The 17854-nt window shown below is 35.9% G+C and overlaps 4 gene segments (V, D, J or C); all 4 read left to right on the top strand.

Moving 5' to 3' along the window:
* The first annotated feature begins 424 nt into the window (after positions 1–424).
* On the top strand, positions 425–937 carry LOC118562475. The segment is given in 2 exon segments: positions 425–533; positions 623–937. Coding segments are annotated over 2 exon segments (378 nt in total).
* A 2566-nt stretch (positions 938–3503) lies between these two features.
* LOC118562474 lies at positions 3504–4079 on the top strand. The segment is given in 2 exon segments: positions 3504–3677; positions 3767–4079. Coding segments are annotated over 2 exon segments (381 nt in total).
* A 9689-nt stretch (positions 4080–13768) lies between these two features.
* LOC118562486 lies at positions 13769–14218 on the top strand. The segment is given in 2 exon segments: positions 13769–13811; positions 13911–14218. Coding segments are annotated over 2 exon segments (351 nt in total).
* A 3192-nt stretch (positions 14219–17410) lies between these two features.
* LOC118562505 lies at positions 17411–17854 on the top strand. The segment is given in 2 exon segments: positions 17411–17453; positions 17553–17854. Coding segments are annotated over 2 exon segments (345 nt in total).

The raw sequence follows: 17854 nt of genomic DNA on the forward strand, positions 1-17854 counted from the left end.
TTTAACACTTCCATTTAAATTTTAGTTTAACATAAATAAAAACTGTTTACCCACTTCTACAAAAAGCATGGTAATTTGGTTATTATTTATATGTAAAAAGTTTATTTTTTTGTGTGAAAAAAAACACTAATTACAAACTATCCATCCTCTGCTTCATATTCACATCATATTTGAAATTATCTCCTCTGACAAAATTGCTACAGACAGTCACAAAATTTGTAATTATTTGAATTTAAATCTTTGATTTTGAATGAAAGTAATGATAAATTACACGAAAGCCATTAACATTTCCAAAAAATGATACAAAACACTTATTAAAACCAAATGCCTGCAGTTCTGCATCTTTTCCAGGGGGAGGAGTTGATGCAAAGTTTGCACTGCTTCCACCTTTAGATGTCTGTGAGAGAGTTCAAGACCTGCAGTAAATCAGAGACAAAGACACGTCCAGACTGAGCAGAGACAAATGGCTTCTACAATGATCAGACCTCATCAGGTTGTGATCGCTTTCCTCATCCTGGCAGTTAACTGGACCGGTGAGAGCAAATGATCATTTAAAGGACCCTTTTAGTGAGTAAATACAGAATTATTACAGTTCAGAACCTAATGATCTGTCTGTCTGCAGGTACTGATGGTCAAACACTGACTGAGTCTGAATCAGTGGTTAAAAGGCCTGGAGAATCCCACAGACTGACCTGCACATATTCTGGGTTTAGTAGCACTCCTGACATTAGCTGGATCAGACAGCCAGCTGGAAAAAGACTGGAGTGGATTGCTTATATCAGCAGTGGCAGTGGCACCATCTACTCTGACTCAATGAAAAACCGGTTCACCATCTCCAGAGAGAACAGCAGAAATCAGGTGTATCTGCAGATGAACAGCCTGACAGCTGAGGATTCTGCTGTTTATTATTGTGCTCGAGAGCCACAGTGACACAGGAAGCAGAAACACTGTACAAAAACTCCTTGATGCATGAATGGTTTTAACAAGAAGACACCACAGGGGGAGCTCTAACACAATTTATCACAACAAACACAATTAGATGGACATCAGCTTTTACTAACAGTTCCTCGGACCAGACTTAAGAGGAAAGGAGATCGGGCTTTTTCTGCTGTTGCTCCTTCTCTATGGAACAATCTACCTTTCCAAATTAGATCTGCCCACAGCCTGGATCATTTTAAATTGCTTCTTAAAACTTATTTTTATTCTTTGGCATTTAATTAAACTAGTGTTTGATAATTTGTTTTTATTCATTTGTGTTGTTGTCACTCTTGTACAGCACTTTGGTGCAGTTCTATGCCTGTTTTTAAAGTGCTATATAAATAAATTTGACATTGACATTGACATTGACATTGACATGTCTCTGATGATCTGAGGGAATCTGGACAATTAACACTGGAGAAATAACTTTGAGATGTTTTTAAAACCAAAATATTTTGGTGCCTAATAAAGAAGAATTTAAAATCTATTAATTCAAAAACAGTTTTTTGCATCAGTATTTTAATGACTATATTTAATAAGGTTGCAGGAGAAAATAAGCACCTCAAATTAGAGTAGTCTTTCGATCTCTCTTGAAGTTTTCTGTTTAAAATTACAGAATTTACTAACAAAGGTTTTTGAATGATAGAATTAATGTAAATAATTAACAGACTATCTGTTATACATACCAGAAATAAATGTGTTTTATTTTATTTTTTTCTGGCCCAAAACAGAGTTTTTATCTCCGTTTTGGTCCACCTTCGAGGGCCAGTGTCTTGTAATATTTAGATGCTTCAACACACTGGACTCAAATATGGTGTAGAGGGTGAACAGGAACAATTTCTGATTTTCATCTTCATAAAAAACCTGCCAATCAGCAGATTTGCTTGATGCTCAGTGAGTCAGCACTGAGCAGCAAAATGTTTTGTCTTCGTTATGACTAAGAAAACATAAACTTATATTTAGATCGTGTTGCTTCATACATTTACACTGGAACCACTTTAAAAATTTAAATGTAATGGCAGTGAGGTGGCTCAGCTGCACAGAGAATGTTGTTTCAAGGCTTTGAGACATGGTGAACAGATGCAATACTATATACTAAAGTATTTAAAGTATTTAATCATTGTCTCCTTTTTACATTATAAACATCTGTGCAGGATTGTGTAAACTGTTAAATCCTTCATGTGGTAAACTTTGATTTACCTGAATAAATATAATTAATGTAAGAATAGTGTAAAAGTCAAAAATCCTGACAGGCAGGACCGTCATCATGCAAATGAAGTGTTCTGGTTTAAAGTCTTGGTCTGATGCTGTCAGCTGGAGAAGAAGAAAAACTCCCATCAGATCAACTTCAACACAAAAATGTTCTCTGTAGCTCTGCTGCTGCTGCTGGTTGCTGGATCCTGTGAGTCTCACTGAGGCAGAAACTTTTACAGCATGAGCACAATGAACTGACTGATCACTGTTTATGTGGTAATTATAAACTTAACATTTTCCTCTGCAGGTGTGAAGTGTGAACAGCTGACACAGCCAGCCTCTGTGACTGTGCAGCCAGGTCAACGTCTGACCATCAGCTGTCAGGTCTCTTATTCTCTAGGCTTGTGGACAGCTTGGATCAGACAGGCTGCAGGGAAAGGACTGGAGTGGATTGGTTACACATGCAAGGGATGCACCCCAATCTACAAAGATTCTTTAAAGAACAAGTTCACTTTTGCAGTGGATACTTCCAGCAACTCTGTGAGTCTGAATGGACAGAGTCTGCAGCCTGAAGACTCTGCTGTGTATTACTGTGCCAGACAAGACCACAGTGACAAAAACAAGCAGCACAGCTGTACAAAAACCCCTCAGAATACATGCAACCCATAACCACCAGAAGAGGCACTTTTAAATCAGCTAATCGATTAAACTGAAACATAAAACACATGCTAAGTTTATCCCTGACATGTTGACATAAAACTAAAAGTAAAAATACAAAAATAAATGTTTAAACTTAAGAAACATTATACTGTAATATGAGGAATAATAAAATAGGCTGTCAAAATAAACCTTCAAAAAAGATTACAAACCTAAATTCAAACTCTCAAAAAACAACAACGAACATCTCTTATCAACAAGTGTTAATTCCTGTTTTCCAGACTTCCATTTAACTTTTGGTTTACCAGATATGAGGAATATTTACCCACTTCTATAAAGAGATTGGCAATTGGTTTATTATTTAGATATAAAAAAAGTGTCTGAGTTGTTTTTTTTTTGACAAAAAATCATGAATTGAAAAAGGATTACAGACCAATCCATCTCTGTTTTAATATTCATGTTATATATACAATGTTCTCCTCTTACATGGTTGCTACAGATGTTATTATTTGTCTTTAAATATTTATGGCTTTAAATGAAAGTGATGGCAAATTAACTAAAAATTTATGTTTAAATTAATCCATCAATATGTCCAAGAATAATCTCAAAATGATATTGAAAGCAAATGATGGCAGAAAATTAAGATGAGTTCTGTATCTTTTCCAGGGGGAGGAGTTGATGCAAAGTTTGCACTGCTTCCACCTTTACATGTCTGTGAGAGAGTTCAAGACCTGCAGTAAATCAGAGACAAAGACACGTCCAGACTGAGCAGAGACAAATGGCTTCTACAATGATCAGACCTCATCAGGTTGTGATCGCTTTCCTCATCCTGGCAGTTTACTGGACCGGTGAGAACAAAGGATCATTTAAAGGAACCTCTTAGTGAGTAAATACAGAATTATTACAGTTCAGAACCTAATGATCTGTCTGTCTGCAGGTACTGATGGTCAAACACTGACTGAGTCTGAATCAGTGGTTAAAAGGCCTGGAGAATCCCACAGACTGACCTGCACATATTCTGGGTTTAGTAGCACTCCTAGCATGAACTGGATCAGACAGGCAGCTGGAAAAGGACTGGAGTGGATTGCTTATATCAGATATGACAGCGGCAGCATCTACTACTCTGACTCAGTGAAAAACCGGTTCACCATCTCCAGAGAGAACAGCAGAAATCAGGTGTATCTGCAGATGAACAGCCTGACAGCTGAGGATTCTGCTGTTTATTATTGTGCTCGAGAGCCACAGTGACACAGGAAGCAGAAACACTGTACAAAAACTCCTCGATGCATCAATAGTTTTAACACGAAGACACCACAGGGGGAGCTCTAACACCACTCATCTTAGAACAAACACAATTAGCAAAACATTTCACTGATGATCTGATGGGGTCTTGCCAGTTTACACTAGAGAAATAACTTTGAGATTTATTTAATCTAAAAAAAGAATTTCAATCTATTTTTTCATAAACATTTTTTTATAGCATTTTAATGACTAGATCAAATCAGGTTTCAAGTGAAAAAACATGCATCAGATTAAAGCAGGGGTCACCAACCTTTTTGAAACTGAGATTTACTTCATTGGTGCTGTGTCACATGAAGGGCTACCAGTACTGACCTTTGAACTAGAAGTTCACCTTAACGTTATTTAAAATAACATATTTTTCATGCTTTGTTATAGATATTGTCTTTTTAAATCTATATAAATGCAAGCGTGAATAAACAGGAAGAGTGATGGGATAAAATAATAATACTAATAATACTACTACTACTACTAATAATAATAATAATAATATTAATAATAATAATAATAATAATAATAATAATACATTTTATTTAACAACAACTTTCTGGACACTTAAGGTCACTTTACAGAAAATAAAAATGAAAATACAAAAGGGGAAATTTGATGAAAATTGGGAGTTCTGGTGATGACACGAGCTGCTGAGTTCTGAAGGAGTTTATGGAGGGATTTATGAGGGAGGCCGAAAAGAAGAGAATTACAGTAATTAAGACTGGAGGTGATGAGGCTGTGGATAAGGAAAGAGGCAGTGTGCGTGGTAAGGGAGGATTGGAGGCGGTTAATGTTGCGAAGATGGAAGTAAGCAGACTGGGTAATGTTATTTATGTGTGACAATAAGGATTTAGATGCAGCTTACTGTTGGGTTGAGCTGTTTTTTAGAACAGGCTTATGAGCACCACATGTGGTCCTCAGGGGCTACTTGGTGCCTTTATCTATAAAACCTAAAATGTTTTTTGTTTTAAAAAAAACCACATCATTTGTTTACAAAGTTTTTTAAATGTCTATAGATAAATAATTTTTATAGCAAATACAGTACAACAGACCACTCGTTAAACCTTTTTTTATTGTTTCCAAGAGTTTCTCCACATGTGGGTAAATAATCTGCATAAAACAATGACACTGATATAAAGAGTCAAGCTCATGTTCCTTTGTTAATTAAGACACAATTGTTTAAAATATACACAACAGACAACTTTTTGTCTTAGTGCAAGAAGACAATAGAGAGAATATGTTTTCTCTTAAAATACAGAATATGTACTGTAGTTTACGACAGAGAGTCATTTTACAGTTTTTTTAAAATTGCTATGACACAGTTTTCAATACATTTAACAGGTTTCCTAAACTCTTAACGCACCAACACACCTAAAATACACAATTGGTGAAACTGTTAATTTCATGTTCAAATTCACACATCGTAAACTAAACTCCAAAACTAATTTTCAAAATACAATAATACACTAACAAAACACTGCAAACATGTTTCAAAATTAAATAATTATTCAAAACACTAACACATGTTCTCTTCCAACAGGAACATTTAGTCAATCATAACACAATGACAAAAAAAAAACACTATCATCAGCTGAAATTACAGAAGCTGCATTATTTTAGATGTGTCAGGTGCATATATATATATATATATATATATATATATATATATATATATATATATATATATATATATATATATGTATTTTTGTACTTTTGTATTCTTTTTTTTTATTATGTTTTTCTCGTTTTCTTTTTGATCCACTGTATATAATTGATGCACCCTTTCCTACTCCTGACTATTGACTGACTACTGAGCCGATGTGACAAGTGAATTTCTCCAATGTGAGATCAATAAAGACTATCTTATCTTATCTTAGCTCTTGTCCTTCTTTGAGCGCCACTGCGCATTCTTACTCCTAACCCTCTACCTTGCCCCACTCCTCTCCCTTGTCCTGGTACTTGTCTTCCTCGCTCTCGTGCAGGCATTTCTTTCTTTCTTTCTTTCTTTCTTTCTTTCTTTCTTTCTTTCTTTCTTTCTGCCTCACATTGTGTTGCTCCAAATTGTTCCTTTTTCAGCCATGACCAGCCCAAAGAGTCCTCTTTTATAGCATATGTGATTGAAAGAACATCAACACTTGAGTGTGCTTCCTATATGGGAATTATCTGTGATTTCAACAACTGCATAACTTCAATCAGATGTTTCTCATTAGCAATGGAATAAAATACAGGGAATATATTTGTGTTTCAATTCAATATGAAGAGTTGTTCACCTTGACTTTAGCCTGTAAGGTTAGGTTTAGAACGTGGTGTTATCTGTTCTGACATACAGCGTTAAAGCATTGGTAAATTTGACTGTAAAATTCTATTGTTTTGGTCTTGTTTGAGTCGGTGTGTAAAAGGAGTTTGAGCATTTTTAATTTGCGTTAATTGTATGCATTATGTGTTAAAGCAAGAAGAAATGTGTTAATCGTATAGCTTACACATGTGGATGTAGTGCTAACTGTGTTAGGAGTTAGCACTAATGTAAATAGATTTTTCTCTTAAATTTTTAATTCCGTTAAGGTAACACTGTACTACAAAATAATTGTTACCATTTTTTTTAATATAAATTAACTCATATGTTTGTTAGAAACATTCAGTTTGCATCAAGGAAATATGTAAGTCAAAAACTATTTTGCATTAAATATAATTTTATAGAAATATTTTTAAATACATGATTTTATTCAATATAAAAAAATGACTGAACACATATAACATACATAAGATACAAGTATTCTGAGCTAAATGATAAAAGCCCAGTCTCTCTAAAATCATTATTGTAATAGTACAGCATTTTGTTGATCTCTGTCATCAGTGTAGTTAGTGGTATCCTTCTATTTTTTCTCTTTGCATCATCCTCCAACCATGACCCATCTTTCAATAATGTGAAATGTGACGTGCAGTTAGGCCTGGAAACATGAAGTATAGTGATTGTGAGGATAAATGGATTGAATGTTAAAATCAGCAAAACAAAACAAAACAGGATGACAGCAAAGTACACTACATGTCAGAGTAGTAGATGTACATTAACCAGATCCTTGTCATGCAGCCATTGTTGATTTGATTTCTAACTCTAACTCACCTGATTAATGTGTAAAACAAAGCAAAATGAGACCACTTAAAGCCCTGTACAATCTTGTATTGGCACAAATAAAAAAATGATACATATGCTGTTAAAGAAATGGCTCACATTGTGGTTCATAAATTCCTGTGTAACAATATTTCTACCAACAAGAGGTTAAATGGAAAAAATCTTGTGTCCTCCTTCCACAAAAAAAGCCCACTTCGTACATTGAGTAAAATGTAAAAAGGTTTTAACAAATGTATTTCTGTTATGGCAGCAGTCCACTGCTCCTTAAGACATGGGTTAAATGCAGAAGACAAACTTCATTGAAATGTATGTTATTAATCAAAGATTTATACCAGTTGACTCCAGTTTCTTCTTCAGAAGGAGGAGATTGCAAATGATGATTACTCCACCTTGAGGGGATCTGGACTGTTCACACTGAAGGAATAACATTGAGAAATCATCAAGCCCAAAATCTTTGGGTGCCTTGTAAAACCAATCAGAACAATTTAAAATCTGTTCTTTTACAAACAGGTTTTTGCATCATTATTTTAATGAATAGAATGAATCAGTTATGTTTGGCTTTAGATAACCCTACATTTGAACCAGACACTGGGTTGGGTTTTAAAAATGTTCGATACAAAAAATAAACAAGCAAAATCCTGGTGCAGGCAGGTAATGTCAAGAAAGGAGCTGGAGGCAAGCCGTGCAGCTGGCAGGTAGCAAACAGCAGGGGGTGATGGGCAAAATAGGCTGGAGGCAGTGATCTGTGAGAAGGACAAGGGTCCCACACCGAGCAGGCAGGCAAAGGAGATCAGACAGGTCCAAATGGCTAGGTGAGAATCGAGATCTTAACGTTTTGTCCTTACAGTCAATGGCTTTTAAAACAAATTGTAAGATTAGAACCTTAAATCCGGTCCTGATTTAAGGTTGATTTCTAATTGCTGCACATCTTTAATTTTAACTTCAACTGTAGCTTTTATCGTTAATCTTCACTTCAAGTCTTTGCAAATGTGTGTTAGAGAGATTTAGACTTAGACAACTTTATTTGTCATTTTTTATGTATAAAGTGAATACCGAACGGAATTTCGTTGCATATACTTTATGGAGTATAGTCAGATTTCAGGTGGAATATCTTCCAATATAAAGTGCACCAGTGATCAAAAAGTAAACTTGTAACAGTGCTGGAGATAAACAGTGTTGCAATCACAGATGCAAGAGAATGTTCAAACCATTTTTTTATGTGCAAAAAATGCATTTACGTTGAGTAAAGGGAAAACTAAAAGTTCGGCAGCATTGGTAATGCCAATGTTTGGAATTGGTAGTGGTAATGTTTTAGATTGATCTCCTTTAACTTTTATGGGTCGCTTGTTATCCTTCTGTCTTGTCTATTGTCTGTATTGTTTGTGTGATTATGTGATGGCTGCTACTACTACTATTATTACTTGCTGCAAACGAATTACCCTTCAGGGAACTAATAAAGTAAAGCCTAAAGTCTAAAGAGGTCTAAAAACTGCCCAAGTCATATCAAGAATAAGGGAGTCGATGAGGTGTACAGCAAGGGCAAAGCAAAACAGGCAAATCCAAATGACAAGAAACTTGGTCAAGAAGGCAGGCGATGCCAAACAGGGGCACTGAACGTCTACTGACACTGAGAGGCAGGTATATATGGACAGAGGTGGACTCAACACAGGTAATTAGGAGTAAGAGGTGAAGCTGCTCACTGTATTAGCTGGGTAAAGTGGACAAGATCATAACGTGGCAAACAGAAGCCAGCCCAAAAACACAAATGATCCTGGAAGAAAGACACAGAGCATATGCATAACAAAATCAGACAAAGGAAAATCCATGCATCAGATTAAAGTGTTTTTATCCTTAAAACCTTGAAGGTCTATTAAAGTTTTATTTTTTTTAAATACACAGAATTTGCTTACAAAGGGTTTTTGAATCATATAATCCACCCATCCATCCATTTTCTGACCTGCTTATTCCCTCATGGGGTAGAAGGGGTTGCTGAATCATATAATCAATGTCAGTAATTCATTGATATATACACAGTAACACACTTGTAACAATTCAAATGTAGTAAAACAGACCATTAAACCTTTTTTTAATCGTTCCTGAGAGTTTCCCTCCATGTGGGTTGAAAATCTGCGCAAGAAAAATATACTGATAAAAAGATTCAAACTCATGTTCCTCTGTAGATTGAGGACGCACTTCTTTAAAATACATACAACAGACACATATTTGTCTTAATACAATAAGAAAAAAATACATTGACTCTAAATGTACAAAATATGTTGTGAAGGACAGAAAGACAGTGATTATTACAAAAAGCAGACTTGCACAACAAATTCTGAAAGCCAGATCACTTGTGGGTTTCAGGGACCAGCTGAGGAGACCTGGAACCACTCAGGTTGTTTCGGTTTTTACTGACAGGTGTAAAAAAATAAAAGTTTACACATATCACTGCAGATGGATTTAAAAATAAAAGTTTATTTCCAAATTAAATATATAAACTAACATTAGCTCAGATACGATTCTCTAATGTGATTCATGTAAGTAAAATCAAAATTGTTAATTACAAAAACAAAACAAACAAATTAAAAAAAAAAAAAAATTATTGCAGGGAAATGTGACCAAAATCTAATGGTTTTGCCCATATGTGACCCATGTCAGGGGTAGACTGGGGAGAAAAAGTGGCCCGCGAGTTCCTAAAGGACTGGCCCACCGAGGTGACCATTGTAATTTAATGCAACAACATACATGTAGAGATATATAGCCAAAGGGTGAACTATAACAAAGCCACATTTTTTTGCAAACAGAGTAGCCTTTAAGCTTAACAAGTTCAACTTGAGAAAAAAAGAGTGGAAAAAAATCTAGTAAGCTCCTGCTTTTGTTAACCTACATTGTTTACTCTATGAGTAACCTCTGCAGCAACTGACTATTTTCTGCTACTCCATCTATTATCTGATCACTCTCCAGCATCTTTAGCACATCTGGCTATGCAGCCGTGAGCATGAAAGCCTCAAGGTGTTGCTGTTAAAGAGAGGCCCTAGGCCTGTCTATGATAGCAGCAACATAGACAGTTGTTTCAAGATAAACAGTTTTTGTAAATGATCTCCACTTCATCTTCAGCATCCTGTGGTCCTTTTTTTTGTTTCCCTGATTGCACATCCCTCCATTACAGATGTCTCTAACCTCTCAGAGGCTGTACAAAGACTTAGCAAAATTATTTCATGAGAGTCTGAAGGGGGCAGAAGAGGATCAACTACCTACACAGACAAATAAAAATGAAACAACTTGTTAGTTCCTACAGTAATACTTTTAATCATTAAATTTAACATCATGAGATTTTTTTAAACTAACCACCCCAGATAATAGCAAAAACAACAACAACAACAATAATAATAATTAATAATAATAATAATAATAATAATAATAATAATAATAATAATAATAATAATAATAATAATAATAATAATAATAATAATAATAATAATAATGTATATGAGTTATAATTAACCCAGTTTTATAAATACAGTGCTTACTAAGGAATCTGCTGTATGTATTGATTTCCTAGGCATATTTTTATTAAAACTTTTTTTTTTTCACAAATATCAAAGTGTTAACCTATACAGTTAAAAAAACACTGTGGAGTTATTAAAAATTGCATACTCAGATAGAATAAGAGCTGTCTGTTCAAGTTAAAAAGAAAAGAAAGAAAACAGCAGAAAAAGATGGAAAAAACTGTGTAGCATGTTGGTAGAAAGAAATCTTCTAGAACAGCTAAAACGGTGCAAATAAATACATTGATTTACAAACATATTATTAAAAATTAAATATTCTAGATAGTGCTGTCAGTTAAACGCATTATTAACGGCGTTAACGTACACCCATTTTAACGGCGACAATTTTTTTGTCGCCGTTAATCGCGCGTCAAAACACACACACCGTTCCCTAATGTTTTTCCTCCCGCCGCGCTCTCCGGACTGTGTTTCTTTTACCCTCGGCGCTTTCCGTAGTTTCAAGAGGGCTAGAAAACTGTAGCAAAACAGACCCGCGCAACAGTGAGCGCAAAGTTTCTTTTACCCTCGGACACATGCGACTTTGGGCTTCTTTTTTCTAAAAGCGCTTCTAAATTTCATGAGTCACTGGTTGCGGTTTTTTTGGGCAGGTTTCTGAAAGTGAAATCGCTTATTTGGGCTCTAAAATAAGTGACGAAATAGGGGTTATTATGAGACCTGCCTGCACTACATTTGAGTGTATCGAGCTGAACTATCCCTCCGCCATAGGAGCCGACGGTAGTAAAGGCAGACAGCGCAGCTCTGCACGTATTTTCTGCAGTTTACGGTGCAATAACCGGTGATAACTGCTGAAAGTAGATTACATGGTGCAGATCACTATTTTATCAGACATTGGTTCTGAAGATGAGCTTTTACACGTTGATAAAACCCAACCCATAAACCGTACTTTAATGCTTATTAATTTGTTTTCTCTGTATTTGACAAACTAAGGCTGAATCACGTTGCCAAACGAAGGACCTGGAGTTACTAATCAGTTGCTAAACTGTCTCTTTCAGTGTATTAAGCTACTGGCCCAGTTGCAAGCAAAGTGTAAGACTGGAATGACCTGGAAATTTAAAACCTTTTTCCAGGCTTAAACTCTATGAATATGGATAGAAACAGCAAGTAAAAATATTCAAAGAAATTATTGTTGTTGGTGTGAAAGCTCAGAATTAGATGTGTGTGAGAGTGAGTGAGAGAGAGAGAGAGAGAGAGAGAGAGAGAGAGAGAGAGAAGAAATGAACAAAACTTATGACTTTATTGAAATGTACAATTTGTATTAATTTATATGTTTATGCATAATACCATGTCTATCTTTGTTTAAGAGGCAAAAAAAAAAACGTATCGGCATGAAAATAGATATTTGTTTACAAATTTATTTACACATGGTGTAAACATCAGGGCGTCACGATTAGTCATTTAGCCATTATAGTCCAGAGTTTAACATTTGGCACCAGGATGTTTTCATTCCAATTCTGAAAAGTGCTTGAAAAATAACAAAATAAAAATATTTTTTGTACAAGCATGTATTTTATTAGTGTCATTTATTGCAAAATTGCATATTAAAATGCCCAAACAGGCTATTACATTTTCAGAAATAAAAGAATGAAACATGCGATTAATTTGCGATTAATCTCGAGTTAACTATCGACATTATGTGATTAGTCGTGATTAAAATTTTTAATCGTTTGACAGCACTAATTCTAGACCATGTTGTGGTGCTTTTTTGTCCAAAAATTATCAAATGTATTGATTCCTGTGATGTATTGCACTGTTCTTGGGATTGGCCCCTACTCTCTTCTGTAGTGGTCAACTGGAGCTTCTGACTGCAAAAACTCGGGGGGCTCACAATCCACCCTGACATCCCCTCAAAGCTGCCATCTTTCTCATCAGACATCAGGTCATCGATGATGCCTTCCCAGAATGCCACTTCCTCACTTCCAGCAGCTGAACTCAAATAGAACAGACCCTCAATATACATGTTTTCATCTTCTTTTTTAATTTAAGTTTGTCAAAGAATACATAACACAATCATAGAAATGATAGGAGTGGATCGTTTCAGCAGGCTGTAGATTGAGCCCAGAATACAAAGCTTCACAAATTTAATTTCACTATTACTTCTTCTAGCAGCTCAGTGACTGAGCTGTGGACTCTGCTGTGTATTCTTGTGCCTGAGAGCCAGAGTGACACAAACAAGCAGCAGAGCTGTACACAAACCTCTTGGAGCAGTGGTCTAATCCTCAAAGGCCAGTGTCTTGTAATGTTTAGATGCTTCAACACACCTGATTCAGAAATAGGGGGTCTAGAGGGTGAACAGGAATGGTGCCAGTCACTGTGCATCATTATAAAAACTTGCCAACAAGTAGATTAGCTTAATGCTCATTCAGTCAGCAGTGAGCAGCAATGTGTTTAGAACGTTTTGTTTTATAAACAATATAAATGTTCAGTGCTGTTGTAAATGTACATGTGAACCACTTTTAAAATTTAAATGTAACAACAATGAGGCAGCTCAGCTGCACATAGAATGTTGTATCAATGCCTCAAGATATGGAGAGAAGGTACGATATTCTCTGTGAAGGATTGAAGAGAATTCATGTTGCATTAAAACAAAAAAAAGTGTTTAAAGTATTTAATCATTGTCTCCTTTATACAGTATAGAAATTTCTGCAGGATTGTATAAACTGTTAAATCCTCCATGTGATGAACTTTAATTTACCTGAATAAATATAATTACTATATGAATAGCGTAGAAAACAAAACAGACAAAATAACAGTTCAAAAGATGAAGAAAATATAGTTTAACATGAATATTGTACATTCAAAAATACTGTTTCTGTATGCTGGATGAAAAACTCAAAAGTTTTCCATCCGGCAGGACCGTCATCATGCAAATTAAGTGTTCTGGTTTAAAGTCTTGGTCTGATGCTGTCAGCTGTAGAAGAAGAAAAACTCCCATCAGATCAACTTCAACACAAAAATGTTCTCTGTAGCTCTGCTGCTGCTGCTGGTTTCTGGATCCTGTGAGTCTCACTAAGGCAAACACTTTTACAGCATGATCACAATAAACTGACTGATCACTGTTTATGTGGTAATTATAAACTTAACATTTTCCTCTGCAGGTGTGAAGTGTGAACAGCTGACACAGCCAGCCTCTGTGACTGTGCAGCCAGGTCAAAGTCTGACCATCAGCTGTCAGGTCTCTTATTCTCTGAGCAGCTACTACACAGCTTGGATCAGACAGCCTGCAGGAAAAGGACTGGAGTGGATTGGGGTGAAACGTGGTGATGGATCATCATACTACAAAGATTCACTGAAGAACAAATTCAGTATAGATGTAGTCACTTCCAGTAAAACGGTGACTCTGAATGGACAGAATATGCAGCCTGAAGACTCTGCTGTGTATTACTGTGCGAGACAGCCACAGTGACACAAACCAGCAGCACAGCTGTACAAAAACCCCTCAGAACACATGCAACAAAAAATCACCAGAGGAGGTGCTTTAAAACCATGTACTATGTTTAGCTATTTTAAACTTAAAATAAAAGGGATGCAAAGTTTATCCCTGGTATGTTACTATACAACTGAAATTACAAATTCAAAATTAATTGTTTCAACTTAAGACAAATAATGCTGTCATGTAAGAGAGCATTAAAACAAAACATTCAAATAAGATTATAGGCTTAAATTCAAACTGCTCCCAAAATACAACTAACAAACAAATATCTCATATTAACATTTGTTGTTTCCTGTTTTCCAGACTTCTATTTAACTTTTGGTGTAACAGATATGAATACTATTTACCCATTTCTACAAAGAGCGTGGAAACTGGTTTATTATTTAGATCTAAAAAAGTTTCTGAGTTTTTTTGTGACCAAATAATCATGAATTAAAAAAGGATTAAAATCCTTTCCACATCTGCTTCATATTCACATTGTATGTAAAATTATCTCTTCTGACACACTTACTGCAGATGCTCATTAATTTTTTTGTTATTTGACTTTACATTTTTATGACTTTAAATGAAAGTAATAAAAAATTACATGTAAATTAGTGTTAAAGTTAAACCATCAACAAATCCAAGAAGAATTTAAAAAAGTTATTGAAACTGAATGTCTACAGATAAATCAAGATGAATTCTACATTCTTTCCAGGGGGAGGAGTTGATGCAAAGTTTGCACTGCTTCCACCTTTACATGTCTGTGAGAGAGTTCAAGACCTGCAGTAAATCAGAGACAAAGACACGTCCAGACTAAGCAGAGTTTGGACGTGTCTATTATGATCATTCTACAATGATCAGACCTCATCAGGTTGTGATCGCTTTCCTCATCCTGGCAGTTAACTGGACTGGTGAGAGCAAATGATCATTTAAAGGATTCTCTTAGTGAGTAAATACAGAATTATTACAGTTCAGAACCTAATGATCTGTCTGTCTGCAGGTACTGATGGTCAAACACTGACTGAGTCTTAATCAGTGGTTAAAAGGCCTGGAGAATCCCACAGACTGACCTGCACATATTCTGGGTTTAGTAGCACTCCTAGCATGAACTGGATCAGACAGGCAGCTGGAAAAGGACTGGAGTGGATTGCTTATATCAGATATGACAGCGGCAGCATCTACTACTCTGACTCAATGAAAAACCGGTTCACCATATTCAATTCAATTCAATTCAATTCAATTCAATTCAATTCAATTCAATTCAATTCAATTCATTTCAATTCAATTCAATTCAATTTTATTTATATAGCACCAATTCATGAAACATGTCATCTCGAGGCACTTTACAAAGTCAAAATCAATCATATTATACAGATTGATAAAAAATGTCCTATATAAGGGAACCAGTTGATTGCTTCAAAGTCCCGACAAGCAGCATTCACTCCTGGAGAAGCGTAGAGCTACAGGGATAGGTGTCTGCATTGTCCATGGCTTTGCAGCAATCCGTCATACTGAGCAAGCATGAAGCGACAGTGGAAAGAAAAACTCCCCATATCCAGAGAGAACAGCAGAAGTCAGGTGTATCTGCAGATGAACAGCCTGACAAATGAACAGCCAGACACTTTACAAAAACTCCTTGATGCATCAATAGTTTTAACAAGAAGACACCACAGGGGGAGCTCTAACACCACATATCTTTGTCAGAACAAACACAATAGCCTGACATGTCTATGATGACCTGAGGGGATCTGCATGGTTCACTCTGGAGAAATAATTTAATATATTTAAGGCCAACATCTTTTGGTGCCCTATAAAACAATTCACAATAATTATAAAATCTACTCTTTCATAAACAGGATTTTGTACAAGTATGTATGATTTTAATGATTAGATGCAATTAAGTTTCAGGAGAAAATACATGCAACAGATTAAACTCTTCACATCTATACAAATTTAAAGGTCTATTAATGTTTTCTTCTTATAAATACACAGAATGTGCTTACAAAGTGTTTTGAATTGCAGAGTTCATAGTAAACGTTTATAAAGATCCCCATGGGTTGGTTTATTTCTTGTGCCTCCCTGGAGTTCCTGCTGTATGTCAATGTTTTGCACCTTTTGTTCCTCATTAGATCTTTGCTTCTGCCTTAATGTTCAGTATTTTTAGTACATTTTTGTATCCGTTAGATTCAGTTCCTCTTAAAGTTACCTCCTTATTTAAGTTGTTCTTTTAGATCTTTATTTTCTACCTGCTCCTTTGTCTAGTCAAGTTTTTTTTCCCCTCTTATCTGGCCATTCTCATATTCCCCTGTTAGATTCAGTTTTTCCTGCCAGCTCACTGCATTTTCCCCCTCTGCCTAATTGAATCTTACTCATCTCACCAGTGTAATTGGTTCCACCTGATACACCTCCCGTCTCCCCTCCTATATACCGCTCAACAAATTAAAGGGAACACTAAAATAACACATCCTACATCTGAATGAATGACATATTCTTATTGAATACTTTGTTCTTCAAATAGTTGAATCTGCTGACAACAAAATCATGCACAAATTATCAATGGAAATGCAATATAAAGTGGAAAAACAAACTACAGGCGGATTCAATGATGTAATGTCCTTAACACAAGTCAAAATGAGGCTCAGTAGTGTGTATGGCCTCAACATGCCTGTATGACCTCCCTGCAATGCCTGGGCATGCTCCTGATGAGGTGGCAGATGGTCTCCTGAAAGATCTCCTCCCAGACATGGACTAACGCACCCACCAAGTCCTGGACAAACTGCGGTGGATGGAGCGAGACATGATGGCTGCATCAAAACAAAAAAGTATCTAAAGTATTTAATCATAGGCTCCTTTTTACATTATAAACATCTGTGCAGGATTGTATGAACTGTTAAATCCTCCAAGTGGTAAACTTTAATGTACCCGAATAAATATAATTACTATACGAATAGCGTAGAAAACAAAACAGACAAAAATACAGTTCAAAAGCTGAAAAAAAATAGTTTAACATGAGTATTGTACATTAAAAAAAATACTGTTTCTGTATGGTAGATAAAAAAGTAAAAAATCCTGACAGGCAGGACCATCATTATGCAAATGAAGGTTTCTGGTTTAAAGGCTTGGTCTGATGCTGTCAGATGCAGAAGAAGAAAAACTCTCATCAGATCATCTTCAACACAAAAAATGTTCTCTGTAGCTCTGCTGCTGCTGCTGGTTGCTGGATCCTGTGAGTCTCACTGAGGCAGAAACTTTTACAGCATGATCACACTAAACTGACTGATTACTGTTAATGTGGTAATTATAAACTTAACATTTTTCTCCACAGGTGTGAAGTGTGAACAGCTGACACAGCCAGCCTCTGTGACTGTGCAGCCAGGTCAACGTCTGACCATCAGCTGTCAGGTCTCTTATCATCTGGGCTACTGGACAGCTTGGATCAGACAGCCTGCAGGGAAAGGACTGGAGTGGATTGGGATGAAATATACTGGAGGTTCAAACTACAAAGACTCACTGAAGAACAAGTTCAGTATAGACTTAGACTCTTCCAGTAAAACAGTGACTCTGAATGGACAGAATCTGCAGCCTGAGGACTCTGCTGTGTATTACTGTGCCAGACAGCCACAGTGA

The sequence above is a fragment of the Fundulus heteroclitus genome, unplaced genomic scaffold, assembly GCF_011125445.2.
Source record: "Fundulus heteroclitus isolate FHET01 unplaced genomic scaffold, MU-UCD_Fhet_4.1 scaffold_95, whole genome shotgun sequence".
Classification (NCBI taxonomy): domain Eukaryota; kingdom Metazoa; phylum Chordata; class Actinopteri; order Cyprinodontiformes; family Fundulidae; genus Fundulus; species Fundulus heteroclitus.